The sequence below is a fragment of the Lolium rigidum genome, chromosome 3 (assembly GCF_022539505.1).
Source record: "Lolium rigidum isolate FL_2022 chromosome 3, APGP_CSIRO_Lrig_0.1, whole genome shotgun sequence".
NCBI classification, from domain to species: domain Eukaryota; kingdom Viridiplantae; phylum Streptophyta; class Magnoliopsida; order Poales; family Poaceae; genus Lolium; species Lolium rigidum.
Genome location: NC_061510.1, coordinates 351,367,028 through 351,384,925, shown reverse-complemented (window position 1 = coordinate 351,384,925; position 17,898 = coordinate 351,367,028). Strand labels below are relative to the sequence as shown.

The 17,898-nt window shown below is 43.0% G+C and overlaps 1 protein-coding gene across 1 annotated transcript; it reads right to left on the bottom strand.

The window, feature by feature from the left end:
- Positions 1-3,036: 3,036 nt before the first annotated feature.
- On the bottom strand, positions 3,037-4,773 carry LOC124704061 (zinc finger protein CONSTANS-LIKE 16-like). Its single transcript, XM_047236306.1, has 2 exons — positions 3,734-4,773; positions 3,037-3,629 (listed from the first exon to the last, which is right to left on the bottom strand). The coding sequence occupies exons 1-2, from the start codon at positions 4,673-4,675 to the stop codon at positions 3,354-3,356; spliced, it is 1,218 nt and encodes a 405-aa protein (XP_047092262.1). The 5' UTR covers positions 4,676-4,773; the 3' UTR covers positions 3,037-3,353.
- Positions 4,774-17,898: the final 13,125 nt, after the last annotated feature.

The window sequence follows — 17,898 nt, the reverse complement described above, 5'->3', positions numbered from 1 at the left end:
TGCGTCGATACGAACTCTTGATCAATGGCCACGCACAAATCGCACCGAAAAAACGAGAAGAAACCTACCGGCGCAATAGGTCGAACAGGTCGTGGGCGGCGCGGAAGGGCGGCGCAACCGGCAACGTTTCGCCCGAAAACAGCCGGCAGGTTCGCGCCGGAGCCCCAACCCCGAGTACGATCTCTGCTCTCCGCGCGGCGACAACGGTGCCGGCGGCGAGCACTGCGGCGCTGCGGCGGACGGCGGGGATTGGGGCGGGGCCGTCGCACTAGGGCACCAACGAGGGTGAAAAAAGAAATCAGGTCGAAGCGGTCGATTTTGCTCTCGCTGACTTGCGGGACCGGGTAAGAAATGGAGAACGCTCGGCGCGTCCGCCAAGCGTCCGCGGAGACGCAAACCTGGCGCATATTTGGGCCAGGTTTGCGTCTCCGCGGACGGGCCGGTCACTTTGCGTCGCCCCGCTGGAGCAGGGCCCAGACGCATTTCCGGTTACGGCGGACGAAAACGGTCGCTCAGCGACCATTTGCGTCGCGCCGCTGGAGATGCCCTAATAGTAATAGTGCCAACGCAAACAAGATCGAATCTATTATGTCACGTTAAGGTTTGAACCTTGCAAGCAAGTGGTTCTCGAATGTTGGTCCGGTGGCACGTTGGTATATTAGCATGTGCATATCGCTGAAAAGTCTGGAAGGTGAGAACAAAGTAGCTCTGCTCGAAGAGAGAAACCTGGACAACATTTAAATGTGTTGTCATGGGATCAGACCTGACCCAATTAGAGAAGACGCAAACTTTAAACTTTTACTAAACAAAGAATCAATGACAATATATGTATAACTACTTTTCGTAGTTATATTTATATAGTCTATACTAATGGTGTTTTTAAAAAATTTATAAGACTGGACAAGGCAGTTTGGCTCTGGGTGCAAATGCTCCCTTTATTTCAAATACGTTTTGAACACATTTTAAAATTTCAGAAAATTACAATGGAAAATGTTGCATGTACATCTTCACATCATATGCGATTACAAAGTTATTCCAAGAAAAACTGACATTTTGGGCGGCCTCTGTGAAAAAGACAAACTTTAGTGGTAAAATAAGCCTTTTCACGAGGCTTATTTTTTTCTTTTTTTTGCACAGACCATGAAAAATGTCGGTATCTCATAACAAAAATTACGTGAGCACATATAATATTGAGGTACATGAGCAAATATTTTTTCCTAAATTTTTGAACATTAGAAAATTTGTTTTGCATATGCACCCCAGATCAAAATTGCATTTCTTCAATTCTTAGATTTCTCTCTTATGGATGCCCATAATTAGGTTAATGTGCAGAAATCCTACCGAATAACTCAAATATAGGGATATTAAAGTTTGGAAGAAATCACATGCGCTTAAACCTCATGCAAATTTTCTGCACGCCTCGCGTGAACCTATGTCATTTTTCTTGTTCAAAAGGAGCATCCAAAGCTAGTTTTGCAAATTTAGATACTGATGATGTATCAAGACGCCTCCCTCCGATCCAAATTAGTTAACTTATAGACACGTTTGTTGACTAGATATATCTGTATCTAGATAAAGTTAAGTCAAATAAGTAATATGAACCGAAGAGAATATAATTATCTCAACAAAACAATTATGATGAGAACTACAATCACGCAAGGTAATGCGTCATCTGTAAGCCCACTCCAATTATACAGGCGACTCTTAGTCTTTTTTTCTCTTATGGATGCCCTTATAATTAGATGAATGAGGTTTGCGGAAATCGTAATGACGAAACACATGAATATAAAAAACGAAAGAATTGTAACTAACATACAAGCTTAAGCCTCATGCAAATTTTCTGCAGGCCTTCTAGTGAACCTAGCTCACCCTTCTCAAATTCCTGCAGAGCTAAGTGGAGCATCCAAAGATCTAGTTTGCAAATTCTAATACTCCTACATAATTGTCTCAACGAAACAAATACCAGATCTCCAATTACTTTATGTCAAGCCCGCAAAAGCCAGAAGCTAAAATGTCAAGGCTGAACCCGGCCCAAACTGGCAAAAACCCGGCCCGAACCTTACCTAAATCGCGAAAAATGCAAGCCCAAGCCTGGCCCGGCCTGACATTCGGGCTCAAAAATCAGGCCCGAGCCCAGCCCGAAATGCAAGCCCAAGCCTGGCCCGGCCCGACATTCGGGCTAAACAATCAGGCCCGAGCCGGGCCAGGCTGCCCATGCACAACTGTATGTAAGTGTAAATTAACCAAAAATCTTTAAGTCATGATTGGCATGCCTTTTCTTCTCATAGTTAGTATGTACTACTCCCTCCGATCGGTTTTAATTAACGCAGCACCACCCTACTCGTATGCATGCAGTGAATAATTTCGCGTCAATTAAAACCGATAGGAGGTAATAGTTATGAAGCTAGCAAACAAGTCCATATTTGGTTCATGAATACAAGTTCACAACGTTTTATGTGTCAAACTTTGACTAATGATTTATTCAACTAAATATAAGTTATATGTCATTACAAAATGTACCACTGGAAAATTCATTGAAATGTGCATCCATGATATAGTTTTAAATGACATGTAACTCATATTTGGTTGATCCAATCGTTAGTCAAATTTGCCTCAAAAAATAAAGAGTATCACCAATTCACCATGCAAAAAATCACATAAAAGGTACTCCATCCGTCCCATAATATAAGATGTTACTACCACATGGAGGGAGTAGAAGTTTTTGATTGAAAGAAGAAGAAAGTTAACATCTAACCTTACTTTTCTAGACAACCATGTAAATATGAGATTGGTAGCATCAAGCACATTGTGGTTGTGCCCCGCGATGGAGGCTAACCCAACACAGAATGGAAGGGACGGGTCGACATACAAGTGACAACTAGCTAGGCCCTCGTCTTTCGATCACCTTCATCTGCTTACAAGACCTTCGAATCTTAACCCTATCGTATGTGAACTACTCCGTAGTAATAAGTACTAATGTACTTCAATGTTGTGAGATCAATAAATACAGTAGTGCATCTTTCTTACGAAAAGACGAAAATACCAAACCTAACCATATATACAAATACAAGGGATCCCTAATTCCCTATGTACAAATACATATTTAATCAGGCTAGTATAACTTTGCACATGAAATGCTGCAAGTATATTCAGAGTACGTAGTGAGGGCGTCCTAATTCACACAGGATTCTGCTTAAAAACTAACGCTACACTCCCAATTTTGAAAGTAACTAAGAGAAGAGAACATCTACATACGTGAAGTATTTATTAGCAGATCATTCAAGCAGCGGCGAGGATGCATGCACAGGCATGCATGCAGCTGCATCCACGGACGATGGATGGAGCGCTTGCTTTCAAAAACGGAAGCGCCCGTGCGCCCCGCCGTGGCCGTGGGGCGCGACGACCATCATCGGCGGCCGCGGCGGCAGCGGAGGCAGCGCGGTGCGCTTGACGAACCGGCCCTTCATCCGCGGCCGCTTCTCGGCGTTGAGCTTGCGCACCTCGTACCGGATCTTCTTGGCGAACAGCCGCGTCCGCCGCTTCTCACGGTACCGCGACACCCGGGCCTCCCGCTCGCCGCCCGTCACCGGCGTCACCGCCGCGCCAAGTCCGAATCCCCGGCTACCGGCCTGTCCATGCAAAGCAACGGAGCTTAATTAGCCCACAATTCAGGTCTATTTAGAATAGAAGTGATAGCAGCACTGTCGGAACAAGGGCCGGCGGTTTTATTTACCGTGAGGTCCAGCCAGGAATCATTCGGATCGAATTGAGGGCGCTCGCCGTGGAACCACGGCGAGCCGCCGTCACGGGCCCACGAGTCGATGACCCCCTCGTAGTCGAGCTTAAGAATCTTCTCCGAGTCCGGCCGCTTCCTTTTCCTGTCCTCTTGTTGCTCCGGCGCCGGCGCCGCGGTTGTCTGGTCATCGAAGTCCATGTCCATGTCGAAGTCAAGGTTCATGTGGGGCTTCTCCTCGTCCAAGAACCGCAGATCGTCGAAGCCTTCCTCGACCCCTCCCATGAGCAGGCTCTCCATGTCGGCGGCGAAGCTGGCGAGCTCCATGTCCGGCACGACGTCGAACCCGGAGAACCCGTCCGCCAGGCCGGAGGCGCACTCCGCCGACGGCTGATCGGCAAGCGACGCGAAGCAGCAGGCGGCGGGCTTCTGTTCGAGCAGGTCCGCGCCCTCGTCGGCCGGCACGGGGTTGTAGAGCTCGGCGAGCATGGGGTCGAACACGGGCACGCGGTACAGCAGGTCCTCGTCGTAGACCTCCTCCTCCTCCCCCGCGCGGACGTCGCCGTTGTCGCCCACTATGCCGGACCCGGAATCCTCCGCCTCGAGATCGGGCACCGCCACCGCGGGGGCGGGCGCGTCGTGCTTGCTCGTCACCCCGGGCTTGGACCGCGGCGTGCGCGGCCGGCGCTTGAGCCCGTGCACCCACGCGGGGTCGTCGGGGTCGACGCGCGGAAGGGAGGAGGAGGTGGACGACGAGGCCGAGGAGAGGCGCACCCGGTGGTGCCGCCGCGCCAGCGGGTTGGCCGAGTGGACGGAGGCGTCGCATGCCTGGCACAGGTAGGCGTCGTCGGCCGCGCAGTGCCACCGCGCCCGCCGCCGCATGCAGCCGTCGCAGGCGCGGGCCGTGCGCGCCCCGAGCGCCGCCGCGCCGGCGTTCGTCATCGCGTCGAGCACGATTACACAAGACTCGACTGACAAGCTCGCGCCGTGAAGCCCTGCCGCCGTTCTAGTGTGAGTTAAGCGAGCGCTCAACTCAGACAGAACAGTGCCGGGGTGAGCTCCGAGGCCCTTTTCCTCTATTAAATCGCGCGCCCTGATCGAGACCTCGGGCCCACGGTTCAGCGCCCGTGGGCTTGTGTTAGGTTTGATTCGGGCAAAAAAACACGACAGTGGGCCCGACAGTGACTTTGCAACTACGTGGCGTCACGGGAGTGGGTGTGAGGAGCGGTGGGGCCCGTGGAAGAAGGTTATCTTGAAGCTGATTGGCTGGCCGGGCGCGCGGAATCCGGAGAGGCAGAATGCTATTGGGCGGGCTGTCACGCCGTTTGGATTTCCCGTTGGGCCCACGAGGGATGGGCAAGCCGCTGCTTGTGAAGGTGATGATCTTTGGTGACTCGTCATCAACTGGCTAGAATATCTCTGTCTTTTGAAATCTTTTCTTTCGAAATGATCAGCCACTCCTTCATTTCTGAATGAAAAAAGGAAGAAGTCCCTCTTAAATAATAATTTGAAATAGAGGAGAAATGAGAAAATATCATGAATGGTCGGTTTAACTATTGCTACTTTTGCCTATGAGTTTAATTTACACATGGATTTCAACATATAAGCCATTGCGGCGGATCACATACCAAATGAAACACGCAATTTGTAACCACGTGAACATGATACTATCCATAGTTACTTAGTTGGGAGGACGGGCAAGATCGATGTTCAATGCAAGCGTGCCAAAAATAGGCTAAATTTGAAATTCCACCGACACAATTAGCATTCATATTGATTGTTTCAAGAATATTTGGACGAGTGCTATATCCATTCGTCTGTGGTTGTTGCCGACCAAACTAAGTTTTCTACTTCAACTATGCCTAAACCCCAAACAATTATTATTTTCTCTATCTTTTGATTCTGAATTCTATAAACAAAAAATTGAAACCTAATGTAGACACACGCTCTTGAAATGTCGGCTGAGTTGTGTGCATGCTAGACAATTTGAACTTGTAATCATATTTTTAGTTACTCATCAATGGGTAGTAGAGCAGCAAAAGTTGATTGAAAATTACGCACCACCACCACATGTACTTCTTTTCTATAAAACACAAAGGTTACATTTGTATCCAACACAAACACATGTACACCCTAAAAATTTACATATACTAGATATGTGTTTATTCTAGTGCCATCTATTGAGATATTTGAAATATACCAATGTGGAAACATAAAAATGTAAAACCCACCTGTCTAGAACACACAAAGTAATATAAAGACCGGGTTTTCTTATTTTGTTCTTATATGAAAGAAATTTGATGAAAGTAAACATATATTAAAGGTTTACCTTATTTCTATTTTTCTATAACAACATAATTAATATTTCAAATTTTTTATTTTGAGGAAATATCAAATTATTTTTTATTGCAATACACAATCCAATATATTGGAAGTACCGTTCAGATAATAGAAAATAAGTAAAATAATATGTATTTATATCAATTAGGGATATTGTATTCTACAAGAAATTCTATCACATCATCAAGACATATACGATGCTAAAATTTTAAATTTAAAACTAATTAGCTAGACATACCCACCTTGAAGAAGTGCCAAATTAAGTCTTGTGAGAAAATTCTGCAAGAAGAAATATAGGTTTAAAAATATTTTCAATTTTTTTACCAATAACTTAACAAATCTTACTACTAAAATATTCATTAGTGGTAAAACAGATGGTGCGCCCTTGATCCTATGAAGAAGAGATGTATGATTTTTTGTGGCCCAAATTGTCTTGTTTCACGGGCTAAAGAAATGGTGAGCCCTTGATACTACTTCATTTGTACCTGGTTGCATATTTTGATTTGGTTAAATGTACACAAAATACAAATATCTATAAATTATGTGGCCCCTCCCGGGTCATTGTACCCACCGGTAGCCGCTCCGGAACCTTCTAGAAACCCTCCGGTCAAATATCGGAACATTCCCAAATTTGCGAAACTCCGAAAGTAACTTCCCATGTATGAATCATATTCTGCGGACTATGATGAACCTCCTCGTGATGTCATGGATCCAATTCGAGACTCCAAACAACATTCGGCCTCCAACCCACATTCCCGTATCTATCATAAGCGACATCGAACCTTAAGTGTGTCACCCTATGGTTCGCAAATGATGAAGACATGATCGAGACACCTCTCTGATAAATAATCAACAACAAGACTTGGAGATCCATAATGGTTCCTACACATTCAAAGATGATCGAATGAACCATACACATTGCGATGAATTCCCTTGTCTCACGATACTTTATTTATCCGAGATTCGATCGTCGGTATAAACTATAACTAGTTCAATCTCGTTACCGATAAGCACTCTTTATTCTTCCCGTGATATTACATCAATTGTGACCTAGTCACATTCTTGCAAGATAATTAGATGTTATCTCACTGAGAGGGTCTAGAGTATATCTCTCTGTCATTTGGATGGACAAATAACATTCTTGATTCATGAGCCTCACCTATCACTTCGGAATACCCAGTGCCACTTTTATAATTACCCAGTTACGGTGTGATGTTTGATGTCATCAAAGCATTCCTCCGGTGTTAGTAATTAACACAATCACATGGTCTAAGAATTAGGTTACTATACATTTGAAGGCTACAACAAAAAAGAACTTGATGACATGATCTTATTGCTATGCTTACTGTGGGTGTATGTCCATCATATCATTTTTCTAATGACATAATCATGTTATTAAGAAAATCCAATGTTCATGACCAGGAAACCTTGATCGATCATCGACTAATCAACAAGCTAGTTAAACGAGAGGCTTACTAGGGACGACTCCGGCTTATTTACAAAACACACATGTATTAATATTTTCGGTTAATAAAATTATAGCATGAGATGTAAACATTTGACATAAACACGAAAATATAATAATGATCACTTTATTATTGCCTCTCGGCTTATTTCCAACAATATATGGCTAAGATTTGGAATTATTTATTACCTCACACGTTCTTGCTTGTGTAAAAAATCATGCAATATACTCTACGATAGTCCACTAGCAAAAACAAAAGTGCCTCACCTGATTTTTGAAACACCAGAATGGCAAGGTGTTGCTGCATACAAAATAAAATTGGTGCTATGTTAATTTGGAAAACTCGGCGAAAGCCACATAGAAAGGGCATGAAGTCCTCATCGTTACACAAAGTGACGGAAACTATAGATATAAAGCACCACCAGACACAACGACAAACTAAGTAAGTGTGAATGGAGAAACTAAATACTCATGAGTCCATTACACGTTGAATCCACCATCAATCTTGCCACGTCCAAAGCCATCTTCACTCGTAGGGCATTTAATCTTGAAAAGGAACTTTGAAGTGATTCACCATAAACGTGTGAGGGATGGGCAAGCAGCTGCTTGTGAATGGTGATGATCTCTTTGGTGACTCATGATCAACTCGTTAGAATATCTCTGTCTTTTGAAATCTTTTCTTTCGAAACGTGTGAGGGATGGGCAAGCAACTTTTTTTTTTCGAAATGATCAGCCCCCGTGAACCGAGGCATAGCCTGGATGGTTGCCGGGTGCTGATACCTGTAGTGACCCGCGAGATCCCGAGTTCGAGTGCTAGCGCCCGCTCTCTCGCTGTACACACCAAATATCATCTATTGAATTGCTTGGAGGGCTTCTTACCCCCCAAGTCGCATTTTATTTTAAATGATCAGCCCCTCTTCATTTCTCAATGAAAAAAAGGAATAAGTCTGCCTTAAATAAATAATAATTCGAAACACAGAATGAATGAGAGGGTATCATGAATGGTCAGTTTAACCATTGCTAGTTTTACCTATGAGTTCAGAGGCTTAATTTACGCATGGATTTCAACATATAAGTTTTTGCGGTGGATCACATGCCGAATGAAGCACACAATTTGTAACCACGTGAACATGACACTATTCGTAGTTACTTTGTTGGGAGGACGGGCAAGATCGATGTTCAATGCAAACGTGCCAAAAGTATGCTGAATTGAAATTCCGCTGACACAATTAGCATTCATATTGATTTTTTCAAGAATATTTGTACGAGTGCTATATGCCTATATCTATTCGTTTGTGGTTGTTGCCGACCAAACTAAGTTTTCTACTTCAACTATGCCTAAACCCCCAAACAATTATTATTTTCGCTATGTTTTGATTCCAAATTCTATAAACAAAAAACAAAACCTAATGTAGACATGCGCTGTTGAAATTTCGGCTGAGTTGTGCGTACGCTAGACAATTTAAACTCTTAATCATATTTTTAGTTACTTAATGGGTAGTAGAGCAGAAAAGTTGATTACAAATTACGCAAACAAGATTGCACCACCACCACCACATGTTCTTATTTTTCTATAAAACACAAAGGTTACATTTGTATTCAACCAAACACATGTACTACACCCTAAAATTTTACATATACTAGATATGTGTTTATTCTAGTGCCATCTATTGAGATATTTGAAATGTAAAGCCCACCTATCTAGAACATACAGAGTAATATAAAGACCGGTTTTCTTATTCTGTTCTTAGATGGAAGAAACTTTGATGAAAATGAATATAAATTAAAATTTTACCTTCTTTCTCATTTTGTTTTCTACGACAACATAATTAATATTTCACATTATTTTTATTGCAATACATGATCCAATATAATTGAAACACCCTTCACATAATAGAAGATACGTAAAATAATGTATTTATATCGACGAGCGATCTCGTATTCTACAGGAAATCTTGTCACATCATCAAGACATATTCGATGCTAAAATTTGAAAAATTGAAAATAATGAGCTAGAGATACCCACGTACAATTATGAAGTGTCAAATTCGTTCTTGTGAGTAAATTTTGCAAGAAAAATATTGGTTTAAAAATATTTTCAAATTTTGCTATCAATAACTTCACAAATCTTATTAATAAAATATTCACAAGTACTAAAAGAGATCGCGGGTCTTTGATCCTATGAAGAAGAGATGTATGATTTTGTTGGGCGCAAACTAAATTGTTGATCGGATAAAAAGGGGAGTTCATTTGTGTCACTTTAGCAACTTTTATATATAAATAACTATGTATTGATCAGTTTGTATTAAAAAAAATATTAATGTTCGTGACATTTTAGCATGCTCACACAATAAGCAGTTAACATGGATTACATAGTTCTGGGGCTTTTATTTCTATGTTTTTTATTTAAATTGTATATGTACTAACTGCAATCATCTGTACTTAGTTGCATATTTTCTCAATGTGGTAATAACCATGTAATAATTTATAGATATTACCATTTGGTTTACATTTTACCAAATGAATGCTACCTTTGTTTCTATGAATAAAGGGCACACGTATTTCAAGGTGAATTTGACCAAACAAATTGGACAACAATATCTCGACAATATAGTACCCAACTAGTATTGTTAGAATCGTATTGAAAAACCACGCATATGCCCTGAAAATTATCATACAAACATTTTATTGGATAAATATTAATTATTTTATTTCAGCTAAATTGGTACAAAATTTAGGAAAAATTAACAAACCTCACTTGGTGTCAGCCTCACGTCACCGGTCAGCCTTTCTCTCCCATCTCACTTCTCTTTCCCCTCGTTCTCTCCTTCCGAGCTAGAAACTATATATGGCTAAGATTCTGAATTATCTATTAGCGCACATATTCTTGCTTGTGTAAAAAAAAGCATTCTACTCTACCATAGTCCACTAGCAAAAACAAAAAAATGTCTCACCTTATTTCTGGAACACCGGAATGGCAAGGTGTTGTTGCATATATAGTAAAATTGTTGCCCCGCTAATTTGGAAAACCCTGAGAAAGCCACATACAAAGGGCATGAAGTCATCATCGTTACACAAAGTGACAGAAACTATAGATATAAATCACCACCAGACACAACGAAAAACTAAGTGAGTGCAAATGGAGAAACATGATATTCATGAGTCCATTACACATTGAATCCACCATCAATCTTTCCACATCCAAAGCCTTTAATCTTCACTCGTAGGGCATTAAGTATTGAAAATGCAATTTAAAGTGATTCTCCATCACTTATCATGAACATATTCATGTCACTCTTAGCCACATCATATATTGTTATACGGATGATTGTTGTGTCGCCATGCATACCAATGACCTTATCCCAAAGATCCTTGGCCAGCTTGATGAGGAGGACTCAGCCATAATGAGCACCGGAAAAAATCATGTTGAGAGCGGTGGCATTGAGTTGAAAATTAACATGCTCATTGGGTGTCAATCTATTTTGGAACACCGGGATTGTATCCCCGTGTAGAACCACTTCCCATGCATATATCCACACAAAAACTATGAAGTCTTTGAGACTCCCTAGAAGTTTTCCAAAAATAAAAATGTGTTATGATCAAGTGGTTCATATGAGGCATGAATATTGGAGGGGTACTGTTGGTAAACTGAGACTCATTGTAAGAAGGAGCATCAGGCCTCATGGATGTACCGTGAGAGTGGAGGTCTCCAGGAGGATCTCCACACCAGGAGTAGCGCACGAAGTACCACCGAGAGATAATTGTGACATGGCATCGACTACTTATTTCTTGATGGAGTATTGCATAGAGGCCTTGAGTTCAGATTTATAATCTAACATCATGCATGTTATCAAGATTTTGGTTGAATACAACTTCAGTGCCACCTCCTCTACTTGATAGAGATTGATTACCACATTCCTCAATGGTAATGCGGTAAATCCCTTAAAAATAGTCATGCGATCTTTTTTATACCAATTCAAGGATTGAGATTGATTACTTAGAGGAGAGTGAATATGTTTCTATAAAATTTATTGTTTTCTTCACAAGAATCTAGGCTTTGAGGATGACAAATGTGATCCTAATGCAAATATATGAAAGCTACCTATATGATGCTAAATAACTTAAAGCCCGAAGTCTACCTCAAGATAAAATCACAAGTAAAATAATTTCGATAGGAATAACTAAGGCACGCAGAGACGACGATTTATGATAAATGTTTTTGTGGGAGAGTGTTCGAGATATGTCTGAGAGGGAATAATAAAGTTTTTATTATAATATATTTGTGTTTATGATAAATGTTTATTTCTTATGCTATAATTATATTAACCGGAACGCTACTACACGCGTGTCTTATAAACAAACCAGAGTCCCTAGTAAGCCTCTCGTTTAACTAGCTCGTTTACTAAATGATGATCAAGGTTTTCTGATCATGAATAGTGGATGTTTTTAATAACGGGATCATGTCATTAGAAGAATAATATGATGTACATACACCCAATGTAAGCATAGCAATAAGATCGAATCATTACTATGAGATCATGTAATCACTAACACTTGAGGAGTTCTTTGATGACATAAAATTTCACACCGTAACAAGGTGATTATAAATGTGGCATTGGGTATTCTGAAAGTGATAGTTGAGGCTCATGGATCAAGAGTGAGATTTGTCCCTCCAAATGACAGAGAAATATACTCGGGGCCCTCTCGGTGAAATCACATACACTAAGCTTGTAAGCACATTACTAGATCACGGGGATATAATATCACGAGAGTACTTATTAGTAACAAGACCGAACTAGGTATAGATGATACCGACGACTCGATCTTGGAAAAGTAATGTATTGCGAGAACAAAGGGAATTGGTCACAACGTTTATGGTTCATTCGATCACAAGGTCACCATTGAATATGTAGGATTCGTGACGGATCTCAGATCCGCTGTTGGCTATTGATTGGAGAGGTTTCTCGATCATGTCTGCATCATTCGGGAATCCTAGGGTGCCACACTTAAGGTTAGTTGATGCTTAGGGTAAATACATGAATATGAGTTGGAGACCAAATACGGTTCGGAGTCTTGGATTGGATCCAAGGCATCACGAGGAGGTACAGAATAGCTCGAGGAATAAGATTCATATATGGGATGTCTCTTTCCGGGTTTGTGAAAAGTTTGGAATTTTGTTGTGTCGCATCGGAGGGTTTCTAGAAGGTTCCTTGATGGACCATAGTGGGCCCACTATCCCGGGGAGGGCCACATAAGGCGAGGGGGTGCAGCCTAGCCCACATTGGCCAGTCACACTTTGCCTCAAGGCCCAGCAGGCTACCCCCACAAGGGATAAGATTGAATCCCAAGAAAAGGGGGATTAACTTGGGGGGAAGATGCCCCCCATGTGTCAGCCCTAGGTGGAGGAGGGGCCAAGGCAGACCCTAGCCGCACCTCCCGGAGTGGAGGGGTATGAGTGTTGGCCACCCTTCCCCTAACCCTAGCCACCACCTCTCCTCCTCTCTATATCTACTCATACGCAAGGGTGAAGCCCTGCATGAATTCCCCTCCTCCATCACCACCACGATGTTGTGTTCCTGGCATTTCCGGATAACCTATTACATCCGCTGTTGCGCTGGAATGGGGAGAGGACGCCGTCATCAACACCGTATGTGTGCCCGATTTCGGGGGTGTTGCCCGGTTGCAACATCGGAAGGATCGTCTACGCGATCGTGAGATTGTCAAGAGAACTACTACATCATCCATGGGATTAGATCTCGTTAACGCTTTCGGTCTTTAAGGGTGACTCTATATCTATCTCATTTCTTCCATCTAATAGATTATATCTTGGTTTTGGTTAGTTCTTATGGTAGATTTTTCGTTTTCTACGAACCCATCAAATTGAAAATCATTGTTGTAGAGGCGTGGGGTTGCTTCGAAGGACCCCCAAACACCACTGAAGGCTCACCTTATTATCTTTGAGTCTCCTCTAGGAATTAGAAGCTCACTAACTAGCGATAGGTCTTTCGGTGATCTCCAAACCCTCGAAAACTTCTCGGAGCAAGAATTCACATGGTGGATACTTCCGGATTAAAAGTATCGTGATGAACTCAAGGGGGAATCACTTTTAGTTTTGTATGATTCTAGATTTGGATCTCCTCTTTCTTTTCCTAGACAGGATTGAGTTTGGGTGCAGAGACCTGTAAGCTTAGCCAACCTTACCCCTTCGAAGAAGAATAAGGGGTTACATCCTTTCTCAAAATGTGGTCATTATATCCACATTGTGCCCATCCGGATTCCATCTGATAATTATAGTGGGAAATATACCCTAGGCTAGATCGAGGCTCATTGTAGGTTGCATTACTCTCCTAATTACAGTGTCAACTTCATCGGAACCCACTTAGGGGCAAATATGTCCTTTTGGGTGGAGCATTGTGAGTGGCCTCCTATTTCCACACTGCCATGCACTCACAAAGCATTATGCTCGTCCTTCGGTAGTCTCTTATGATTGTTGTTGTGCATCGAATGGAGCTGGGGATGTGACTTCACGACGTGACCCCTGGTTGCATATTCACCAAGAGGAGCAATTCGAGCCACACAGGGAACTAGCGTCGATATTTTTCAAATTCTTGTGACGATTGGATTGTTTTCCTATAAGTCAATATTGCATACCGAATTTTGCTAACAATTCCATTGATGACAAGTTGCATCATCATAGAGAAGTTCTTTCTAAACTAAGAATGTTAGTCCAGCATCTTCCTACAATGACACAAGAAACACTTGGTGAATTGGCTACTATAACCGTTGAATCGGTACGAAGGTTATCTCCCAACCACGAGGTTCGAGTTATTAGTACTCCCTCTGTCCCATGAAACATGTCTGAGATTTGCCAAAATTTGGATGGATCTAGATGCTATTTAGTGTCTAGATGCATCTTAATTTGGACAAATCTCCGACATGTTTTGTAGGATGGAGGGAGTAGTAGTGATTCCTTTAGGTCAGAAGTTTATCGAATGGAAATTGGAGACAATTCATTAGAGTAAGTTCTTTCTGTTTTAGGCAAATGATGCGAAAGTACCTGATACTGATTAAGATGGATTGGAGACACTAGTAGAAAACCTCTCATCCATCTAAGCCATTGGTACCGGTTCCCTTACGAACCGGTACCAATGGGGTTATCTATACCGGTTGAATGGCTCTGGCGGGCGAGGAGATTTGGTACCGGTTCGTTAGGAGCTTTCGTACCGGTTCGTGTTAGGAACCGGTACGAAAGGTCTTCGGCCAAAATTCAGACGCGTGGTGGGGCCCGGGCTGGACCTTTGGTACCGGTTCGTAACACGAACCGGTACGAAAGGGTCCCCAGGCATATCAAAATCGCCCAGATCGTCCCGAGCCCCCTGCTGGCTCTCATTTTTCTCTTCTTCCTCACAATCTAAATTTTTCTCCACCTCTCACACTCCAATAATCTTTATTTTTCTCCACCATTTTAACAAGATTAACGACCTCCATCTATCCAAGGGTTAGCAATATCATCCTTTCTTCCGGCGTTCCTAATTTAGCTCATTTCTTTGGTAGTTTAACTCGTACTATTTTTCTAGTGCTAGCAAGGTGTTTGATGAAATGCCTAAGTTAGGGATTTTACTTTTTTATAATCAATTTGAGCTGAAATTATGGTATATTTTGTAGGTTTTAATTAGTATCATCCCCGTCCTCACCGCCGTCGATCGCTAGCGTCGTCCCCTAGCCGGCACCGTACAACCTCGGTGAGCCTCTTCTTTTTTATAAAAAAAACTTAGTTTTATGTGATGAACTTGAATATTAGTTAAGTTGGTCACTCATATATCCATGATGTTGTGTACTTAATGATTTTTGATATACATATAAAATGCGAGATGAGTCGACAATGGATGTACGGTGACCGGTGCCATCCCGAGTTCATTACTGGCATGCATTACTTTCTCAACGTGGCTGAGGCAAACAGGCAGTCGAATGGTTTCATGTATTGTCCATGTAGTTCCTGTAAGAATATGAAGGATTACTCTACCTCGAAGACCCTTCACGTCCACCTGCTGGAGAATGGTTTCATGCCCAGCTATAATTGTTGGACCAAGCACGGAGAAAGAGGGGTTATATTGGAAGACAACGAAGAAGAAGAGGATAGTGACAACTATCCCAGCTTATTCACTGAAGACGGTGGTAGTAGAATGGGGGAAGACGAAGCTGAAGAAGAGCTCATTTTCGATGAGCCGATTTTTGATGACCCGGATGACGATTTGGGTCGGGCCATTCTTGATGCGAAGATGAACTGCGGAAATGAAAAGGAGAGGTTGAAGTTGGAGAAAATGTTAGAGGATCACAACAAACTGTTGTACCCAAATTGCGAAAATGGTCGAGAAAAAGCTGGGTACCACGCTGGAATTGCTGCGATGGAAGGCGAGAGAATGGTACTTCGACAAGGGATTTGAAAAGTTGCTGAAAATAATAAAGAAGATGCTTCCGGGGAGAACGTGTTGCCCTCTAGCACGTACGAAGCAAAGAAGGTTGTACTGCCCTCTAGGATTAGAGGTGCGGAAGATACATGCATGCATCAATGACCGCATCCTCTACCGCGGGGAGTACGAGAATTTGAATGCATGCCCGGTATGTACTGCATTGAGGTATAAGATCGGGCGAGATGACCCCGGCGATGTTGAGGGTGAGTCCACCCCCGGGAAGAGGGTTCCTGCGAAGGTGATGTGGTATGCTCCTATAATACCACGGTTGAAACGTTTGTTCCGGAACAAAGAGCATGCCAAGTTGTTGCGATGGCACAAAGAGGACCGTAAGAAAGATGTGATGCTTGAGACACCCCGCTGACGGGTCGCGGTGGAGAAAAATCGACAGAGAGTTCAAGTCATTTTCGGATGACGCAAGGAACTTAAGATTTGGTCTAAGTACGGATGGCTTTAATCCTTTCGGGAGCGAGCTCCAGTCATAGCACCTGGCCGGTGACTCTATGTATCTATAACCTTCCTCCTTGGTTGTGCATGAAGCGGAAGTTCATTATGATGCCGGTGCTCATCCGGGGCCCGAAGCAACCCGGCAACGACATTGATGTGTACCCGAGGCCATTGGTTGAAGAACTTTTAGAGTTGTGGCGTGACGAAGGTGTACCTGTGTGGGATGAGCACGAACAAAAGGAATTTAACCTACGAGCGTTGTTATTTGTAACCATCAATGATTGGCCTGCTCTTGGTAACATTTCAGGGCGAGTCAAACAAGGGATACAATGCATGCACACACTTGTTTAGGTGAGACTGATAGTATTTATTTGGGAAACAAGAATGTGTACACGGGGCATCGTCGATTTCTTCCAAAACAACATCACGTAAGAAAGAGAGGAAAGCATTTCGGAGGTGAGGCAGATAACCGAACCAAGCCTACCCGCCCTAATGGGGAAGTTATATATGATATGGTCAAGGATTTAGAAGTGATCTTTGGAAAGGGTCCCGGCGGACAATCCGTTCCGCATGATGTTGACGGACACGTACCCATGTGGAAGAAGAAGTCGATATTTTGGGAGCTACCCTATTGGAAATTCTTAGAGGTTCACTCTGCAATCGACGTGATGCACGTGACGAAAAATCTTTGCGTGAACCTGCTAAACTTCTTGGGCGTGTATGGGAAGACAAAAGATACACCGGATGCACGGCAGGACCGAGCAAAGTATCCACGAAGGAAACAACCTGAATCCGAGAGAAGTATCAAGGTCCCGCCGGCTATGCTCTTACCAAAGAGGAGAAGGAGATCTTTTTTGAAGTCCTGAGTAGCATCACGGTCCCGTCTGGCTTCTCGTCGAATATAAAGGGAATAATAAACATGTCGGAGAAAAAGTTTCAAAACCTAAAGTCTCATGCCTGCCACGTGATTATGACACAATTACTTCCGGTTGCATTGAGGGGGCTTCTGCCGGAAAATGTTCGAGTACCCATTGTGAAGCTATGTGCGTTCCTCAATGCAATTTCTCAGAAGGTGATCAATCCACTTACTCTACAAAATTTACGGAAGGATGTGGTCCAATGTCTAGTCGGCTTCGAGTTGGTGTTCCCACCATCCTTCTTCAATATTATGACACATCTCCTAGTTCACCCGGTCGAAGAGATTGGCGTTCTCGGTCCTGTATTTCTACACAACATGTTCCCCTTTGAGAGATTCATGGGAGTCTTAAAGAAGTACGTTCATAACCGTGCTAGGCCAGAAGGAAGCATCTCCAAGGGCTATGGAACGAGAGGAGGTCATTGAGTTTTGTGTTGACTTTATTCTCGACCTTAAGCCGATCGGTGTTCCTGAATCGCGCTATGAGGGGAGACTGTGTGGAAAAGGCACGCTAGGAAAGAAATCA